Source organism: Enhydra lutris, unplaced genomic scaffold (assembly GCF_002288905.1).
Source record: "Enhydra lutris kenyoni isolate GAN:26980312 unplaced genomic scaffold, ASM228890v2 scaffoldscaffold50, whole genome shotgun sequence".
NCBI lineage: Eukaryota > Metazoa > Chordata > Mammalia > Carnivora > Mustelidae > Enhydra > Enhydra lutris.
In genome coordinates this window covers 9,688,956-9,710,202 of record NW_019154134.1, presented here as the reverse complement: position 1 = coordinate 9,710,202, position 21,247 = coordinate 9,688,956, and the positions used below count along the sequence as shown (strand labels likewise).

Genomic DNA, 21,247 nt, shown 5'->3' with positions numbered 1-21,247 from the left:
ACACAGTGCTTTAGCTTTCAGTCCACCACCACCCCCACCCCCTGCAATCAGAATTATTCTAAATCGTCCCACCCTTAGATTTCTACGGTTGTGGAACTCAGCCACATGTAACAATAGAAACAAAAGGACCTAAGAACAGCCAACCCACACAGGTGAGGAAATGTAGCCTTCCCATTTGTCAATTCTGGACATTGATTGTATTTTATAATCACACTATGCTTTTATGTTGGGCGGAGGAAAAACTTCGGCTATATCTGTGTCACCAGGGAAGCCACTTGCTTGGGATTTGCGAGAGGGAGGCAGTTAAAATGCCTAACGGCCTTTTTCAAAGCAGCTTTTATTTTGAAGGAAGAGAAGTCAGAGAATATTAAAACTCATAGGAAGGATTCCAAAAAGATAGGCAATCCTTATTTTAGAATGAACTATGAATTCTGAAGAGTTTTATGGTCATTATTCATCATCTGCAGGCGGGAAACCCCATTCATCTTTTTATTCGGTAGCCTCAGCTGTAGGGATGCCATTATTAAATGGCGTTTACCAGAGGTGAGGAGGAAAACCTCCTCCCCAGAGGTTCGCCCCTGCCAACCAATCATGACACAGCCGCTCTGAGTCCACCCCCACCCCCCGCCCTGATAGACCCAGTGACGGAGTGTGATTGGTGCATAGTTGGGCTTTTATGGGAGGGGTTTCTTGTCACTCTCTGGCTTCCCTGCAGTTCCTTATTTGGTAGCTTTTGACAGAACTAGTCTTTCTTGCAGCCAAGCATCTTGACATACATTATTCATTAAGCCCTGGAGCTCAGGGAGAAAAAGATGCAGACCCTTAGATGGTTAGATATTTCTTTACCACATGAATTTCCTTTATTCAGAATAGTTGTAGAATTCTGTTCCATTCTGGAGTTTTACAAATGGCATGTGTTCAATGGAAAGACGACTGGATGGGATCTAATGCAAGGCTTCCTTGTGTATACTTAATTACTAAAAATCTTTAAAAACCCACCCTCTGGCTTGCGGATATTGTTAAAAGTATTAAGGTTTTGAAGATATACATATTTTAGAACTTACTGTTTCTTTATATAATCAATCAAAAATGCCTGAAGCAAACTATTTACTGTCGGTGTCTTGGGGCTACATAAAGGTAAGATTTATTTAGCTCCTAATTGCTCTGATTATATAACATAGTTTTAATAAATTATAATGGAGTTTAGCTTTGTAAGCAGTGTTATTTTTTTCCTTAGGTGTGAACTACAGAAGTAATATGTGTTTTTAGTGGTCAAGATAACAGAGAATGTATGACTATTATTAGTTATAGTTTGCATGTTAAAATAGCTTTTGAATGTGCACTGATTCTTTTTGTCATAGGGTATAGATTTGAGTTGTGCTTTTAAATATCAAGGTAATCAAACAAAATCATTAGAAATAAATTATTGGGTCCAATTACTTACACACTGATGTAAGTAATTGGGTTCCAGTTCATTTGTAGCACTTAAAGTTCATGAAAATTAATTCGTGGCTCTTTCTAAAAATCTATACCACTTTAAGCTGATGAGTATTTTTTTTTTTTCATCTTTGGATATAAAGCTCTAGAGGACCTTAAAAAGTGATATTACTTAACTATTTAAGTGATATATTATTAAAATGAAAACTTGATTATCTATTTGTAAAACTGGAAAAAATATATAAGTTCATCTGATACTGCTATTTTTGTTAATCTCAGGAAATGAAATAATACACTGAATTTACTAAGATTCTGCTCTGCTTGGCAAGCCTCTTGCATGTCTCATGGTAATGCTAGCCGGGCGATCTGATCTCTGTAACAGAAGCAGGAAGTAGAGAAACCTTTTTCAGCCCTAAATGAAGCTTCACTTCAGAACTTGAAATCTCTGCTTGAGCCAATCAAAATACATAATTTTTAAGAATTCTTTTCCGTTTCTTTAAGGACTCTTAGACTGAAATATTTTTCATTTTCTTTGTTTCTTTTCAGAGGAACATCTTCCCTTTGCTGTGAAATTTTCTCACATTCTAAAAAAATTTATTTCAGTTTTAGTTGTCCAAGGAGTCATGATTCCCAACTTCCTTTTAAGACAGTGGATGGCCCAGATTTTTTTAATTGTTTTGAAATATGCAGACTTCCTATTATTTGAATTTTGTTAGCCATTTTTGGCTTAAAAATTTTTTTAGAACAGAAAAGTATAGAAAGTAATAAAGGAAAATCCATAATTTCCCTAGAACTCCTCTCTTAGCTTTCAGACAGCTCATTTTTTATATGCTTTGAAGGGCTTCATATTTGTATTATGATTATGAACAATACTTCCAAGAATCTAAATAGTTATAGAGCTTGTATTTTTAAGGAAAATTGTTGCTGGCCAGCCTTGTTTATGTTTTAATAGTATGCTGCTAAAAACACGTAAGAAGGGCAAATATAAATATATTTAGTCTTATGCATTTTGACAGATTTAATTTTATACAGCCAATGCAGTATTTGTTTTAGCTTTTAACGCTGATACCTACCAAACTTGTAATATATCACAGCACAGCATATTCAAATGATTTTTAGCAGAAGATTGGCCGGGGCCAGGGGTGGGGCAGGATAAGCATTTTCTTAATGTTTGACCTTTACCACCTTCTTAATTATATACTAGGAGACTATAAAATGTACCCACGACATTGGCATACAGGGATTATTATTTAAGAATACTCTAATTTTATTTTGTTATTTAATTTTTCTTCCTCAGCAGTTTTAAGTGTAGAACATAAATTGGAAAATGGGAGTTTAAAAAGCAAAATACAGAATTGATTTCAAATGTATTTTCATTTTTTGTTTATGCTTTACATGCTGCATGCAGACATTCTCATGCATAATGAGAACAAAGGATTTGAAAAAGCATTCACTTAAATCTTCCTCTTTTTTTCATTTTTGGAACAGTAATTCTGTTTATTATTTCATACTGTTGAGACTAAAAGCAATCAGAATAACTCATCAACAGAAAATATTTAGAGGTCACTTTTTAAAATATCTAAATGCTCAATTAAATTGTTCTGCAACTTGCAATCAGTTTTTTGGGTTTTTTTTGTTTGTTTGTTGTTGTTTTTTGTTTTTTTTTTTTCCTTTTGAAAATCAGTTCTGTGTTGTATCTCTTCTAAATCTCTAAATTGAGGACTGTAGCAAGGTTCTGGGGAAAACATTTTATTACCTTTTCTAATCATTTTCCTTTCATGATATTTTTGTGCAGTCACCCTAATAAATGGTATAGAGTTATCTTAAATAAGAGAAATTCCACTTACATTCTAAAATGATTGTTGAATTGTTTCATGTCTTGTTCTTTTAGTACAGCCAGCTCTACACTCCAAAATCATACTGTAAGTTATTAATTTAGCTTCCCTGAAAGTTTTAAATCAACAGGAAAAAAAAAAAGAGAAGCAATTTTAACTTCTTTTAGAAAATGCTCTGTGTTATAACTGAATTGACTCTGAAAATTGTCTTTAAGAAATCTCCCACACCCTTTCCCTTGGGATGAAAGAGGACTGCTAAAAATACTGTCTCTTTTAATCATGTTAAAAGGAAATATTGCCTTCCTTAGAGCACCTGACAAACCTTGGCAGGGATATAGGTGTGCACTGAAGGGTTTCTCCACCCCACACTTCTGGGTTTTGAACAACAGCATAAAGGTAGTCTGGGAATAGATGTATATGTGCAGATATAATCAGTGCGTGTACAACCTATAATTTATCAGTCTGTAGAATAGATTTCCTTGCACTGGAGTTTCTTCCCTTAGTTATCTGTATTGACTGGCTGTTATGAGGGATTATATAAACAAACTGCCAGGAAAATTACAATTCATTATTTATATTATTCCAGAGAATCCAATAATTTGTATTATGTATCTGCAGGTACCGTGTAATTTTTTCTGCTGGGCATATGGCAACATAGTCCTCATACTAGGTTGCTTCCAAGTTAGAAGGTAGTTTTATGGAAAAACTGGGTCCCTATCTAACTTTTCCAACTGCATCCTCCCCTACCCTCAGGCTTATATCATTTTTTAGTTACACGGAGAGAAATGCATGGAGGGCAGGTAGACAGCAGTGGCTGAATAGACTGAAGAGGGCCTAGGAGTGGCTGAGAGACCTGCCTAGCATGCCCCCCCTTCCCAAAACATACTTTGTTACGACCAGGCAGTTCTTACTGGCAACTTTTAAGTCCTATCACAGACAATTTCAGGTCAAAGAGATATTTCACTCATTATATGTTTTAAATGTTTAGCAGAGTCTCTTTTGATTTTGTTTGCCTAAAGAGTAGATTTTTCCAAGAGTAAATTTCATTTGTTGAGAAAGGATTTATGTACCTTCAGGCCTTGCTAATTGTATTTTTGTTATAATTTTGAAGCTTAGTTATCATCTCCTATGTAAATAATATCCTAAATTACTTCCTGGAATGGGTAGGGGAACTAAATGTTTATATATGTATTTTTTTTGTGGGCATAACTAGTCAGATCTCCCATCTGTTTGTCCTGCAATGATAAAAATCAGCTATCACTATAAAAGGCCCAGGGAACTGGGAGATAGAAGGAACTCAGTGTTAAGCACCTGCCATGTGCCAGGCAAAAAACAAGATGGTTTCTGTTAGCTCATTTAGTTGGTTACTAGCTTATAACTTAACTCAATATAGCTTTATGAAAAATGGACCAAAAATGTTTTGAACACTATTATAAATGTCTTCATGAGTATTCTTAGGAGACCCAGATTTTTCCCAGCAGATAATAATGTATAATGCTGAGTGAAAACAGGCAGCAGCCTATGTTTTGTACACTGCATGATGCCAATTTAAAATATATGCAAATAAATGTTGGGGAAAAAGACATAGATGGAAATATAGGTAATTATCTATGGTTATCTCTGAGCAATGGCAATATAAATGATTTCTAATTTTTTCTATATAGCTTTCTAGATTTTCTCTATCTTGCATGCACTTTATAATCAGAAAAATGTTATTGAAAAAAATACATGAACAAAAAAATGAACTTTATGTTTCTGAGTTCGAGAGTAAGCTCCCTAGGCCTATAAATTAACATCCAGAAAAATTAATATTGGTTATGGCCAGTTCTTCAGTTTTGGCTACAGGAGAAGGCTAATACGCATTTCTTACATCCTACAGTCTGTTGGAATGTTTCTATTGATCTCCCTCAGTACTTTTGTGATAAATTGCTGTACCTAATCTAAATGGTCAATAAGACTGACTTTGGAAGTGATTTGCCAAATTGTTTTGAGTTAAGACACCTTGGCATAAATCCTGAGAAGCAAGAGTTTTTCATAAATTCTAATAAACTAAATACTGAGTTAGAATTACATTTCAAACATTATTAAATGGTGAATTTACTACTCTCTTTTCCCAAGATTAAATGAGAATTTATGGTGAAATATAAAATTCTAAAGGCTACTGAACATTAGAGTAAAATGTGTTTGACTTTTTTGATCAAATACCTAATAGTAATCTATGTAATAGAAAAAATTATTGTTTCTGTATGTTAAGAGAAGTATTAAGGCGTACTTAAAGGACCATCTGGGCTAATTTGGGAATCAAAAGAAAACATAATAACAAACAGCTGATAGATGGAAAAGCATAAAGTCTTGGAAAATCTTGGATTTGGGTAATGCTATGCAATGGTTATAAGTTAATTCCAGTGTTTCTTAGGATAAAGTAGGTACTATGGCATCAGTAAAATAAATTGTGAAGTAATGAAGTTGAGTATTAAAAATTGACCAGTTTTGTATTTATGTGACTTTAGAGAAATGGATTGGTAAATCCCACGGATATTGAGAAACAAAAGATCTTTTTCCTTCTACTTGGAAATACTTTAAAAGGAAAAAGTATATAGTATCCAAATATTTTACTTCTCTAAAGTTCTGAAAGAATACTCAAATAAATCTATTCACTTTTGCTTTGGGGTAAAAGACAACATTTTAACCTCTAACCAGTATACATATTAATTTCTGCAAATGACAAATTAATTGATAAATCATCTTCTGTTGTGTGGCAGCGCATATGTGTACCAATAAATTAGTTTTTTTCCTTCTCTAAATACTAATGATGCACCTGATTTTTTTTATTCCTCCCCCCCTTAATTAATGTCCTTGAGTATCTAAATCTGTGCTGCATGTGGCTATTTAAATTTAAATTTAAATGAAATAAAATTCAAGATTCAGCTCCTCATTTTCACCTAGCCACATTTCAAGTTCTTGATAGCCACATGTGACTAGTAGCAGTAACGGACAGCTCAAATTCTAGAACCTTACAACATTATAGAAAGTTCTATTGGATTTCACTGATCTAAACTGTCAGGACCGGGCGCCTGGGTGGCTCAGTGGTTAAAGCCTCTGCCTTCGGCTCAGGTCATGATCTCAGGGTCCTGGGATCGAGTCCCGCATCGGGCTCTCTGCTCAGCAGGGAGCCTACCTCCTCCTGTCTCTCTCTGCCTGCCTCTCTGCCCACTTGTGATCTGTCAAAAAAAAAAAAAAAAAAAAACTGTCAGGACAATTTAAAAATTCTTGGGCATGTTTTCTGTATCTTACAGTATGCTCATGTTACCTCAATTACATGTTCCTCTTAGGCTGCTTCATTTTATTTTTCTGTTTTTCAGTTTAAAAGGATGCTTAATCGGGAGCTCACGCATCTCTCTGAAATGAGTCGGTCTGGAAATCAAGTGTCAGAGTATATATCAAACACATTCTTAGGTGAGAATAATAATTTAAATACAATTCTAAAGTTTTCTTTTGAGTTGTTTGTTTTTGGAGGTGGATTAGGACACCAAATCATTTTGGAAACCAAACGAGTGTTAGGAATTCAGTTCATTTGTTTTCATTTATCCTATCAATAATTTGAGTGTCTAAGCCTCTAAGGTTTGGAATCTAAGGTGACAAAGTACATTTTTTATCTTTTAATTTTATTCAGGACTTTGGTGATTCTCTGGATTAAAGTTGTAAGTTCCCAGTTTTTCCAAAGCACTAAACCATAAAATGTGTTTTACAGAAAGATCTACACATGCACTCAACAAATTCTTGTTAAATTCCAGACACTGCTGGGCATTTGGTAATGATAAATTAGAAATGGTCCCTGCCATAATGAGTTATAGTCTAATAAACACCAAGCCTGGTAGACTGATGAGGCAGATATAATACAACAACTAAAGCAAAGCTTGCTGATAATAATAATTGATAGTGTAGTAGACTGAGACACCACCCCACCCCCCTTCCACAAAGAGAAAATTCATTTAGTGAAAGTCATCAATGTGAACACATCCTTGATTTGAATTTACTTTCAAAACAAAATTGCTATAATATCTAATTAGCACTTTCACTAAAGAGACATTTATTGAACACATGCTACATGCAAGGATGAGTTAGAGGAGCTCACTGCCTTGAAATAGTTAATGAAAATATTGAGGCATCCAATGTCTTTTATTTGAAAACAACAATTAAATCTGACAGTTCCTTATCAGATGATACTGGAAATTTCCTGTGTTCCACTTGTTACATCATAAGCATTATCTCACTTTAGTATAGAAAATATAAAATAGCAAAATATAAGTCATTCAAATATACTGTTTGTATTCTTACATTATGACCCATTTCAATAAGCCATTAGGTTCACCCAGTGCTGCTTTTATAGTGTGTATGAAATTCCTTCCTCTTCAAAATAGGTATTAAAACTAGAATCCTTAGTTGGAAAGAGCAGTTTCCAAGACACTAAGTGAATTTCAAACAGGGACAGAGTTGATGAACAGTGGAAATAACCAGTATGTTTTGCTTTTTCCAAGTCTGCTATCATAAGTCTTGCAAAAAATATATGTGTGTGTGTGTGTGTGTGTGTGTGTGTGTGTGTGTGTGTGTACAGCATTCCATCCAATTAGCAACCACTGAATACATTTGATGTTAATTATTTTGCAGTGGGATTTATTTGCTCAGTTTTGTGTTGGAGGGTATCACAGTAAGTCCACATCAGATTATAAATACTCAACTTCTCTGAAAGAAGTGTTTCTTGGAAACATTTTCTGGAACATGTCATGATTAATGAAAACCTGTCCACTTACAGACATTATGATTAAAAAGTAGCAACTCAGGTAGACTTCACAATAAATGTAGAACCTTTTCTAAATTTCTTCAGATAAGCAACATGAAGTGGAAATTCCTTCTCCAACTCAGAAGGAAAAGGAGAAAAAGAAAAGGCCAATGTCTCAGATCAGTGGGGTCAAGAAGTTGATGCACAGCTCCAGTTTGACGAATTCAAGCATCCCGAGATTTGGGGTTAAAACTGAACAAGAGGATGTCCTTGCCAAGGTACGATGATTTTAAGGATTGTGGTCATAATATGTTGGGTTGCCTTTTAATGAGTTTTAATTCTTTCTCTTTTAAGTAGGTAGACTAGTTCATTAATTTGTGGGTTCCTTTTTCTTTGAAAGTGGCAAAGTACTTTATAAAGCTCTTTACAAATTATTTGAGGGTTATTAATATGTGGATTTAGGTGGTTTAGAGTATGTGTTTGTTGCTTTTTTACATCTCCATTTTTGATTGACCTTAAAGAGTTAGAAATATTTTATATCTTTTGGGTTTCAGGAGAATAGTAAAGGTTTTGTAAATAGATTTCATATATTGAAAAAATGCTTTGAAATTGATAGTCAAAGTATCTAACTACATTGTGTTGTCAAAGTCGTAAGGTTAAGCCATACTATTCAGTTTTCAGTACCTTTAAGTGGGTTTACCTAAAAGTTTGCCTGTACTTACCAGGTGCATCTGTTACATTTAAACTGAATCTTTTTTTTTTTTTTTTTTAAACCTAACACTCTTTTTATTAAGAGTTTTTATTAACACTCTTTTTATTAAAACGTTAAAGTCATTTAAATGAATATGTTTATTGATTTATATTCTTCTTCTGTTTCCTAATTTTCTCAATCTTTCTGTAACCCCAGGAACTAGAAGATGTGAACAAATGGGGTCTTCATGTTTTCAGAATAGCAGAGCTGTCTGGTAACCGGCCTTTGACTGTTATCATGCATACTATTTTTCAGGTAACGTGTTAAGTTCTAACACCTTTCCTTTATTGGGTGACATAATGTCTAGTCTGTGAAATGTGCTTGAGTCTTCTCTTCTTTACTATTCACCCTTTTTTGTTTATTTGATTTTTTTTTTTTTTCTTATTTGCCCCTTTACCAAGGGACAAATAGTAACAAAGTATGGAGTATGGGTCAAACAGAAGTAAAACAGTTTTGTTATTTTTTCCACTCCAAGAAGTCATGTGGGGAAATTGAAGCAATTCATTAAAGCAAGAGTTTAAAAATCATCTACACGATCCTGATTTGTATAGAGTGGAGTACGAACTAAAAAATGAATAAGCCCCTTGGTGACTAACCTTAGCATTTAATTTCTTGAATTGCTGTTTCTTGTACTGCTCTCTTTTCCATACCAGTTTCCCCTTCTTGTTGAGCTTTTGCCCCAGCTCAGGATTAGGATATAAATGAGGACTTGAGACTGTAGACACCCTGGGACTGGCATAGCATGTTCCAGCCCTAGAGAAAATGTTGAGTTTCGGTTGTTGTGATCCATTAGCTAAATCAGTGACACTGGGTTAAAGTTGCCTTCATGATTATCAGACACAGACACTTTGACAGTTGGCAGCTCATTCCTGACACCGTACCTCTTGAGGAAAGCAACATGGGCCCCCAGAAGGACAACCCTATCCTTGCTTTGTCCCCAGAGCCCCTGGATATTCTCAAAACGTCTCCATTTCCCTCTCTAGACACTACAAGGGGTGCTATTTCTATTTCTGGGTTATCCATAGGTGACACCGGTGTGATTTTTCTGTTAACACATCTATGGAAAATGTTTTTATGTGAAAACAAGATGTTAAGAGTATTTCCTTTCCTACAGGAACGGGATTTATTAAAAACATTTAAAATTCCAGTAGACACTTTAATTACATACCTTATGACTCTGGAAGACCATTACCACGCTGACGTGGCCTACCACAATAATATTCATGCTGCAGATGTTGTCCAGTCGACACACGTGCTATTATCTACACCTGCTTTGGAGGTAAATCTGTTTTCTAAAACTTTGAGATCACTAACCTGCCACTCATAAACATCTCTTAAACTTTTATACTGGAGGGTGGGTAGGGGAGAAAATTAATGGCTTCATTGGAAGTATGTTGAGTTATAGGGAAAAAATGTTGTGATTAATAAACAGTTCAGTCTTTGATGAATTTTTCAAAGATTGATCAAAGTTTTGGGGATTCATCTGTTCATGATACTGCTTCTTTGAAATGACCTAGTAGACATTCCATAAAGTATATCTAGCTTATTCGGTTTTAGTTAGTTTCTTTGAAATTTAGCCTGATGCCTTCTACATTTATATTTCAAAGGATGATATTATTTATAAAGTAGAGACAATGTTTTGATATTTTTCATGGAATTTTTCAGAAAGAAACACATCTTTAATTCTCTCGGATTTTAAGAAGTTCCAGTGAATGTTTATTAAGATAATTTGATTTCCTTAATCATTTGGGGGAAAGATTCTCTTTTGCTAATATATTTTTTAGTTCAGATTGTTTTCATCATAAAATTGTGTCAATATTTCATCATCTGAGTGAGTGCTTTTCTACTGAGGGTGGTTCCTCCCTATTCCTCCTGCCCTGACCCCTACCTGTCAGGGACATTTGATAATATGTAGAGACATTGTTGTCTGTCTCAAGTTGGAGATAGATGCTTCTGACATCTCATGCTTCAGGCCAGGGGGGTCCTGATACTACAGTGCACAGGATAGCCTCCCACAACAAAGAATAATCTGGCCCCAAATGTCAATTCTGCTGAGATAGAGAGTCCCTGGTTTGAATGAAAGAAAATAGTTTCTCATGTCATTAATTTTATGTACATTTTCAGGACATCCTTAAACATCTTAAATACTTTTAAAATAAGCTATTAAATATTTTGAACCTTCATTCTGTTTTCTAACACGTTCTAGGAAGTAATTTGCAATTTGTATATACCTTTCATTGTATTATTACAGGATGATAATGTTATCTGTCTGATTTTACAGGCTGTGTTTACAGATTTGGAGATTCTTGCAGCAATTTTTGCCAGTGCAATACATGATGTAGATCATCCCGGTGTGTCAAATCAGTTTCTCATCAATACAAGTGAGTGAAGTTTCTTTATTTTTGCAGAAAAAAATATTTTTCCTTTTATGTCTTAGAATGACCGAGCTTGTTTATAAACTTGGGATGTTTCCAGAGCTGTAATGTTCTTTTGGGATGTGTAAATGTGCATTTTATTGATCGTGTGTGTTAATGTAACCTAGCTCTGAAAATTACCGTTTTTATCCTATGAGGCTTATGTTGTTTGAAAAACATGCATTTCAGTACTTCTCTAGAAATAATGTGTTGGTAGACAAGGGTAATCAGAAGTGAAAGTTTGCAGAAAGATTTAGATAGTTACATTGTCCCTAAAGTTTTAAATAAAAACAGGAAAAGTTAAACCTTCCTCACTCTATGTAGGTTGTCATTTCATCCTCTTCAGAGGCTATGATTACTCTTTCCTCATACACCACCATGCCCAGCTCTGCTCTTTCCTTTTTACATCACATCTCTTTGACTTATTATCTCTTTTGACTTCTCTTTTATTTAAATATTTTTAACCATTAAATTTCTTCTCACCCATGACATCTCATCAGATAAGAAGTCAATACTTGGGATGCCTGGGTGGCTCAGTTGGTTAAGCATCTGCCTTCGGCTCAGGTCAAGATCTCAAGGTCTTAGAATCAAGCCCCAGGCTCCCTGCTCAGCAAGGAATCTGTTTCTCCCTCACCTCCCAAACCCCCCAACCTCTCTGCTCATGCACATGCTTGCCTGCTCTCTCCCTCTCAAATAAATGAATATTTAAGAAAAAAAGGCAGGGTGCCTGGGTGGCTCAGTGGGTTAAGCCTCTGCCTTCGGCTTGGGTCATGATCTCAGGGTCCTGGGATTGAGCCCCGCATAGGGCTCTCTGCTCAGCAGGGAGCCTGCTTCCCCCTCTCTCTGCCTGCCTCTCTGCCTACTTGTGATCTCGATCTCTCTTTCTCTCTCTCTCTCTGTCAAATAAATCAAATCTTTAAAAAAAAAAAAAAAAGGCATTACTAAATTAGGATATATGAGGAGTGGTAGAGACTGTTTAATATGGGGCATCTCTGACACACAGCTTCCTGGAAAACCTCTGTAGGGAATGTTTAGGTAGGCTTGCTTGAGCTATGCCTTTGCAAAGAGGTTTCAGTTTTACGAAATTTCTATTCTTTTAATATTTGAAGTGAATTGGTAAATGATTTAAATGTAGTATTATCTTATTTCTTCCTACTGTGGTAGATTAATGTTATAAATTCACATTTATGTACAAAAAGCAAAGTTGTTAGAGAATTTCTTATATCTATTAAAAATCTGCCCTTTTTTGCTATGGCATTGTGGATAGCAGCCTTCTCATGACTAAAGATGTTGAACTCTGTGGCGTCTTTTCATTCCCCTTTTATTCCCTATACTTTGCTGTAGCCAGATTTAAAGAGGCAATTTAAATTAGCCTCACTTTGAGAGATTTAACTCAGATCTTTAAAATTATTTACATCTATTTTTTATATCTCAATCGCCTTTGGACTACTCTATAACAAAATGCACCTCTGTGACTCATTTTCTATGTAGGAGCATTGGGAAAGTCATGGATTTCCTGAGAGGTGTGGATACTCAAGTACATTTTAGAAGTTTGGCTTATGAACTTATTAACCCAGGATTGGAGAGGCTAACATCTCATGTTCAGCTATCTTATGAGAACCTATAATGGGGTGCTTTCAAGAGTCATCAAGGCATTACTAAGTATTAACACATGAATATTTATACACATTGGCTGCAACTATGTGAGTTTAAAGCATCAGTGCTTAGGGTTGACTATCCTTGTGAGAAGGGCAGAGAGATATGGTACAGTGTGCTCTGTGCTGGCACTTTTCCGTAGCCTGACTGGATTTATTATTTTGATTTTTAAGCATGTCTTGATACATTCCTAATTTTACAAACACATAAAAATTTTGTTGTAATGTCAGCCTTTAAAAAAAGGCATGCAAAACATAGACTGGTGTGTTATCTTTGCATTCTATTCTATACAGTATTTTTGTTCTCTTATTGTAACATTACTAAAAAGAGGTTAGATTAAGAAGAGATTATTATCAGCTAAAACAACTGATAATAAAGTCAGTTTCCAAGTAATCTGTTAATTTTTTAAAGAAAAATGAGAACCTGCTCTGTTATTCTCTCCTGTAGACCCCCTAAGTCAAATGAGCTTAGTCTGGTACTGGAGAACTCTGGCAGGTATTAAGGGACCCATGGAGTATGAAATTTAAGCTAGCAAGGCCTCAGTCCACAGATGAATCTGATGCCCTCCAAAATTTGAGACTCTCTCAGATAGGTGAGATGAACAAATTTAGGGGACAATTATAAATACAGTGACAATGGCCACTGGTGTCTGTTTAAGGTCATTTTGCTGATGACCTGCCTGAGGTGGAAGGGTAACTAATCCTGCTTCTGGAAGTATTTTGTTATTCAGTGATGGTGTGATGATCTCCTTTCTCTGAGATCTCAGCAACACTGGGAGGTTAATAGTTCCCAGAGCATCTTTGGATTGCTAATAGTTCCTCCCAGGCGGGGTGTGAAAAGGCTGTGTTATTCCTGAGAGAGTGAATCAGCATCATCACCTGGTACATGAAAGTATCCCCGAGTGGATCAGGGCCCCAAGTCAGTATAGGAATCACTGTCTTAGTTAGCTTTTGACTAGGGATCATGCCAGCAAGCATTTTATTTCAGGACACAGAAGAGGTTAATATGACCTGTAACACAAGTAAGTTTGAACTTCACAGCATTCTATAAAGCAGTCTCTCCCATAACTTGCAATAAATAGCTTTGTAAATACTCTTATCAAAATTATGTGATTATTTTTAGTTTGCAGGAAATTCTTTATATGTAGATATACAGATAATAATTATATAATAACATATTACAGATACACAGATAGACAGACATTAAGTGTATGTTTTCTGTTTTTTTCATGGATTGATTGAGCCTCAGTGGTTCAGATTAGCACACTCTCAACTCTTACCTTGGAGCTGGTGCTGCCAACGTGTCCAAAGCCAAGGGTTGAATCTGTTTCTTATAATAGAGAATTCTAAAGACTTCTAATCTTGACATTTACAAACCCCTAGTTGGGAGGTCGCTTGTTCTATTTTAAGGAGGCTACAGAGGCACAGTGAGGTTGTATGACATCCTCTGTTGGAAGGCTCTGGAGCTCACCAGGCTGCTTCCCATTCCTGGTACTCCTCTGCTTCTTAGTTGTAACAACAGTTCCCATAATTTGTTCCACTTGTAGGAGCCAAATGATTTGATACTAATGATACGTACATTCATGGTAAATTCATGGAGGTTTTGAAAACAGAGACATCAGTTCTACAGGCAGAATTGATTAAGTTTTGTAAGAGATTTGGGGAATGGGGAAATCTGAGTAGGATTTTAAGAAGTTGAAATTCCAGTGTAGGAATCTGTATCAGTCTTTTTCAAAGATAGTACGTGTAAATAAACCCATAAAATGTAAATAGCGTCATAGTTTTGTTGGAACATGCTGGGGAGTATTTATCATAACAAAAGCATTTGACTTCACAGAATTATTTTCTGAAACAATGCAGCACTGTCAAAAGTACAGAATATATATAGTAATAAATTTTACTTGGAAAACAAGTAATTTTTGTTTATAGAAAAGATGCCTAAATTTTAGGGGAAAAGATTTACTCACATTGGTCATGTGTTTAAAGCATACGGCTTTGACTTCCAAGAGTAGAGACATTTCACTACATTAAAGTGGAGCTGGATTTAGCTACCAATATACACAGTTTTATTCCTCTAGTCTCATTTTAAAATAAGCTTTCCATAGTGTATCTGTGGATTATATATAGAATGTTATTCTTCTGCATAAATCTAACACTTTCAAAATAAGGATAACTTCATTTTTATCAAATGTGATTATATAGAAATACTACAGAGATTGATATTTTATTCAACAAAAAATACTGAGAGCCTTCTCTGTGCCAAACAACATTCTAGACATTAGGAATATATGGGTGAACAAGATAATGGCTTGTCTCTGAAGAGCTTGCCTTCCACTGGAAGAGACTCAACTGTAACACATGAATATCAGATGGGACTAGTCCAGTGGAGAAAAATAAGGCAAGTTACAGGCACAGGGCATTAATGAATTGAGCCAGTTTTAATCCTTTGTCCTTGGCAACTAGATCTTAAAACTACCACTTCCCTTCCCCATTTCAAGGAGAAATATCTTGTTCAGAAGTGCTAGGGAAACCAGACAACCATGCACATCACATGAATAACTTTTCGTTTTATACAGGGTCTTAAGTCTCTAAGCAGTCTTTGGCAGAGACTGTTAAGACTGTTAAGACTTGAACAGAGGGGTGCCTGGGTGGCTCAGTTGGTTAAGCGACTGCCTTCGGCTCAAGTCATGATCCCAGAGTCCTGGGATCAAGTCCTGTATCGGGCTTCCAGCTCTGTGGGGAGTCTACTTCTCCCTCTGATCTTCTCCCCTCTCGTGCTTGCTCTCTCTCTCAAATAAATAAAAATAAAATCTTAAAAAAAGACTTGAACAGAGATAATGACAAGTCTGGTAGAATATGATCAAGGCCAGATCAGTGATACAAAGTATTAAGCAGAAAGTGAGCGGTTCTGCCTGTAGTAACCAGGAAGGGCTTCATGCAAGAGGTTACTTGTACTGGGCCTTGAGGACAAAGAGGTTTCAACAGAAATGTTCTATAAATAAACTATTTTCTCACCCTCCACCCTACCTCCCTGTACCTTAGTGCAAACTTTGAAGGCAACTTCCTGGTAATTCCTGAACCTTCAAGGATTCTATGTAGGAATGCTGCGGTAGCATCTTTGGAGAAAAACTTCTCTGGAGATGCAGAGTCTTACCTCCTTTATATGTGTCTATGTGCCTTCAGCCCTAAAGAAGAGTAGAAACTTAAATGACTACCCCAAGGTTCAGTTGCTTAAATGGTAACATGTGTTCATTTAAAAATTCGTGGTCTTCACCACCTTCTTGTTAATAGCCCCAAAACTGGAGGGAAACGTGACACCCACTCGTAAGCAATCTTTCATCACCTTTCTGGCCAGTCTAGATTCTTAGTAAATCTCGGGAGCCAACAGCTTTCCACGGCAGGCTTGGTCAGGACTCTTGGACCACCCTCTGTGTGCAAGCGCATCTTTACATTGATTAGAATTGAGACTCATTGTTAGAGAATCCATACCACAGATCACCCTCCTCCTTAAAGTAATAACTCATCACCTTTTTCTTCTGCAGGATCCACAGCCTTATTTGCTTTCTTCTTTTTTCATGAGATATATAAACTAGCCCAGGTTTTTGCAAGCCTGAGTCAGTTCATGCATTAATGCCCCTTATCGCTATGCATACTTATTCCCTTCGAGAACCCTGGACAAACCCTGACTTTGTCTAGTCAGAAAACATTTGCTTTCCTTCCAGTTTGTATCTTTTAATAGGAATCTACTGTAGAAACCATAATACCATGTGTTAAGATCCTATAGAGATGAATTTTTATATCTATGTTTATCATCTATAGATAAATGTTTATAGTTTGAAGCTTTCAGAGACTATTTAAAAGTCAGACTTGACCAGATACTATCTGAATGAATGAATGAATGAATGAACACTATTGTTTTATCCCCCCAAAATAGACTATACACACCCACTTCTTGGTACTGTACACATCTCAGTTCCTGTGGTTTGGAAGCAAAAATTTAGATGTGTAAACTCCTATTTCTATAGTACTGGTAAATTCATAGGACTTCACAAAAGAAATATGTCTACCTCTCTTCTCCTTCCTGGTTCCTTTAAAATAGTCATTAAGTAACATTGGATATTTCTTTCTTAGAAATATATGTATTTCCCACGCATTAGTCAGAAAAAAAGATCAAATACATGTGCTTTTGGTCTTTACAGTGACCTAAGTGGAAACAGAATAAATCACAAATTGTTTTTAATGACCATCTTATGGAATCTTGTCTACTATTAATAGGAACTAGGAAAGAAGCAGGATCTTACTGCCTAAAACACACAGGTCCAGGGCAGTCATAAGGGAGAAGCAAAATCTTCATCACGGAGTTATGTAGGCAGCTGACCACCTGTCTCTGTGAAGTCATGAGCATTCAGGTGGGAAGGGCAGTGTATCTGTATTAGTGACTACCATGATACTCAGAAAAGAACATGGAAAAAATGAGTAAAACTTTGACTTCCAAAGCTATGCTATGGGAAAAAATGAGTAAGAGCAGCATGAACACATCTAGTGTTGTTCATTTATTCCAGACTGTTCTTGAGTATAATCCTAAACCATATGATCCTTACATTCTATGAAATGTTGGGAAGGTGGTCCACAGTTAGCAGGAACATGACAATGTATGCTGTTGATATGTTCCAGCTGTTAAAAATGGTGTCGTGTTCTGCTGCCCATGGAGCCACCTGTGGCAGATCTGGAGGGGAGGTTCAAGAACATTCGGCCCAACTCCTCTTCCACTTTAGAAAAATGACAGTGGAGATCGATAGAATGAAATGACTTATCACATATCAGTGGCATTAGAACTCATTCCTAAGATTCCAGCACCCTTTGCACTGTTAAATTAACTAGTGTATTCTGTCCGGGGCAGAGTCATATAATGGTAAAGCTAACAGAGATGTTGAGGGGACATTGCTTCTTAAACCCAAACTATGTCAGAATATAAAAAATAAGATAAACTCAGAAAAAAATGGCCTTGTTTATCTTCTCTCTCCTTTCTTTCTTTCAAGACTCTGAACTTGCCTTGATGTACAATGATTCTTCTGTCTTGGAGAACCATCATTTGGCTGTGGGCTTTAAGTTGCTTCAGGAAGAAAACTGTGATATTTTCCAGAATTTGACCAAAAAGCAAAGACAATCATTAAGGAAGATGGTCATTGACATTGTAAGTAGCTGATAAACACAAAAAAGAGAGTTGTAATGCAAGTGGTTTTCTAAAAGTGTAAGAATAAGATGAGTATCAGGTAAACAGAATCATGTGTTTCCAAACATCACACTGCCACTTACATTCAAGAAGCCACCCGTGCTGCCAGCAGTGATGTTCCCTACTAGGTTTGCTCCTTCCAGCAGTTTGGAGTTCAGAATAGGGACAGCTTGCCCTTACCATTCTAGTTTTGTTTTCTAAATTTCTCCAGTCTTGTGGCAGGCAGGGAAAATGACTAACAAAAGCAGTTAATTCAAATGGATTTTTTTCCACTTGTGAAATGGAAAATAAATTTATGTCAGTAGATGGTACTATTTATGGACATCCATGACTTGTATTTATGCACAGTATTCACAGTGGTTACAAGACACAGGAAAATCTCTGGTTATCAGAAACTTACTGCGTTAAGCTTTGTACCTACAAAGGTAGGAGTTATGGAGTTTTCTGCTGTCTTGGAACAGCAGAAGACTCACCAGGTTCTGAAGTATTCTGTGAACAGTGTTGAGTTCCTTGGTCAGAGTCCAGGTACCACTTTCTAGTCCAAGGAATGGAAAAAACTTTGGAACATGTGCTGATTTTTTATCCACAGATCTCATCTTTTTCATTGTGAAAAAGTGGTTTTTCACTGTGAAAGTGGTTGCTGCTGCTAACCTTTTGTATATTGCACATTCTCATCTGGGCTTTCAGAAAACCCTCAGCAAAACAGAAGAGGCTGCCCAAAGGAGTAGTAGTACAGAATTCCCACTCACTGCTGTTAGATGCCATAGTGCTTTTCCATTTCCTTCACGTTCTGCATTAATGTTTTCATATGCAAATTCTGACTTATCCTCTGGACTTTGTTACTTATGAAAATACTCTTTTAAGGTACTTGCAACAGACATGTCAAAACACATGAATCTACTGGCTGATTTGAAAACTATGGTTGAAACCAAGAAAGTGACAAGTTCTGGAGTTCTTCTTCTTGATAATTATTCTGATAGGATTCAGGTAAAACATCATTTGAATTTGTTCTGTTTGTGTGCACATGTGTCCGTGTCTAACTTTGATAAGATTTCTGTTTCCTTTCTTGCGTCTTACAATTTTAGTAATTTTAAGCAGAATTTTTTAACCAAATTCTTAATCTTGAGAATTAACCAGATAAAACTATTGGCTTTTTTAAATTTGCATTTTCATTTAAAAAAAAAAACTAATATCTCACAAAACCGACCATTTAAGCAGCTCTGAACTTAATCAGCCATGCACACATAAACAGTTTCTTATGATATTTTGGTACGGTGGAAGGGATATCATTGGGGGCTGTTAATACAAGTGTGAACCGTACATAGACACATCATAGTTGAGCTATTTGGAAGGAATCTTAAACTGTATGTATTTCTAAGTGTCACATTCATCCACTGTGAGTTTCTAGTTAAAAAAAAAAAAAAAGGCAAGAAGAAGGTGCTGAATAAAGCGTTTGTCACTTTTACTAGGTCCTTCAGAATATGGTGCACTGTGCAGACCTGAGCAACCCCACGAAGCCACTCCAGCTGTACCGCCAGTGGACAGACCGCATCATGGAGGAGTTTTTCCGCCAAGGAGACAGAGAGAGGGAGCGGGGCATGGAGATCAGTCCCATGTGTGACAAGCACAATGCGTCTGTGGAAAAGTCACAGGTGATGCATTAAACATAAAGTTTTGCAGAGAGAGCACAACTCCAACCTGAACATTTGATCACTTTTTATGCATGTCATATGGTATTTCATTGAGTCTTTAAAATTACTTTGTTTTTGACAGGCCAGAAAACTCTCATTCTTATGATTTTTATTCATATGGACATATATTCATTTCTCATGACATTATATTCATCCATTATGGCTGTATTCATCTAGTATATATATAGAGAGAATTTGTCTATCTGAACTCATAAGTGAATTCAGTTATATGAAGCCATATAGAGTATCTGGTCCGACTTCAGTTATCTAGATTCACCTATAAATTGGCCATTCTAAAATAAAGTCCAGGACTAATGCCTAAGCTCAACTCTGTAAACAAATGGAAATTGTTTACATCATAAACATACTCTTGAACTAAGAGTTCTTGCTAATTTTCACGAGTTGGTAACAACACTTTTATATGTACTCTTGCCTGAAGTAGTGACTATTTTACCACACTCAGGCTAGAAGTCTTCTGTTCAGTGTTATGTTTGTGAGCCATGTTACATATTTTATATTTTAATGTAAACTATCTATATATGTATATAAATTGATATCATTAGATACATAATCAGGTATTTGTGGGATCTAGTTCACCTTTTCCATTGTTTCTTAGTCCCAAGTCTTATGCTCAAACCGGAATTTTTTTTAACTAGGTGGGCTTCATAGACTATATTGTTCATCCTCTCTGGGAGACATGGGCCGACCTCGTGCATCCTGATGCCCAGGACATTCTGGACACTTTGGAGGACAATCGTGAATGGTACCAGAGCACAATTCCTCAGAGCCCCTCCCCAGCACCTGATGACCAGGAGGAAGGCCGGCAGGGTCAAACCGAGAAGTTCCAGTTTGAACTAACTTTAGAGGAAGATGGCGAGTCTGACACCGAAAAGGACAGTGGAAGTCAGGTGGAAGAAGACACTAGCTGCAGTGACTCCAAGACTCTCTGTACTCAAGACTCAGAGTCTACTGAAATTCCCCTTGATGAGCAGGTGGAAGAGGAAACAGTGGGGGAGGAAGAAGACAGCCAGCCCGAGCCCTGTGGAATAGAAGATCATTCTCCTGACACGTAACAATGCAAAGAATGTCATGCCTTTTCTTTCCTTTTTTTTTCTTTTTTTTTTTTTTTTTTTTAAATTTAAGTAGAAAAATTGTTTCCAAAGTGCATGTCACATGCCACAACCATGGTCACACCTCACTGTCATCTGCCAGGATGTTTGTTGAACAAAACTGACCTTGACTACTCAGTCTGGCGCTCAGGAATATTGTAACCAGTTTTTTCACCTCCATGTCATCAGAGCAAGGGGGACATCTTCACGAACAGCATTTTAACAAGATTTCAGCTTGGTAAGAGCTGACAGAGCGGAGAAAATCAACTCCACAATGTTTTCAAGGGAGTGTGGCTCATCGGGCAGCCCAAAAGTTGATAGGCTTTGGGGTTTCTTTTTTAT

At 36.3% G+C, this 21,247-nt stretch overlaps 1 protein-coding gene across 6 annotated transcripts in view; it reads left to right on the top strand.

The window, feature by feature from the left end:
* The window catches only part of LOC111156885 (phosphodiesterase 4D), an 887,389-nt gene extending 866,520 nt beyond the window's left edge, over positions 1-20,869 (top strand). For 4 of the 6 annotated variants that reach the window (XM_022518023.1, XM_022518024.1, XM_022518026.1 and 1 more), the window contains exons 7-15: positions 6,635-6,728; positions 8,158-8,330; positions 8,960-9,058; positions 9,918-10,082; positions 11,085-11,184; positions 17,912-18,066; positions 18,970-19,092; positions 19,575-19,757; positions 20,453-20,869. In XM_022518023.1, coding sequence (XP_022373731.1) covers positions 6,635-6,728; positions 8,158-8,330; positions 8,960-9,058; positions 9,918-10,082; positions 11,085-11,184; positions 17,912-18,066; positions 18,970-19,092; positions 19,575-19,757; positions 20,453-20,869 — 1,509 coding nt within the window. Of the gene's footprint in view, positions 1-1,089; positions 1,138-5,089; positions 5,105-6,634; positions 6,729-8,157; positions 8,331-8,959; positions 9,059-9,917; positions 10,083-11,084; positions 11,185-17,911; positions 18,067-18,969; positions 19,093-19,574; positions 19,758-20,452 lie in introns of those variants that run through there. The other 2 variants (XM_022518027.1, XM_022518028.1) reach the window with 2 other exon arrangements.
* Positions 20,870-21,247: the final 378 nt, after the last annotated feature.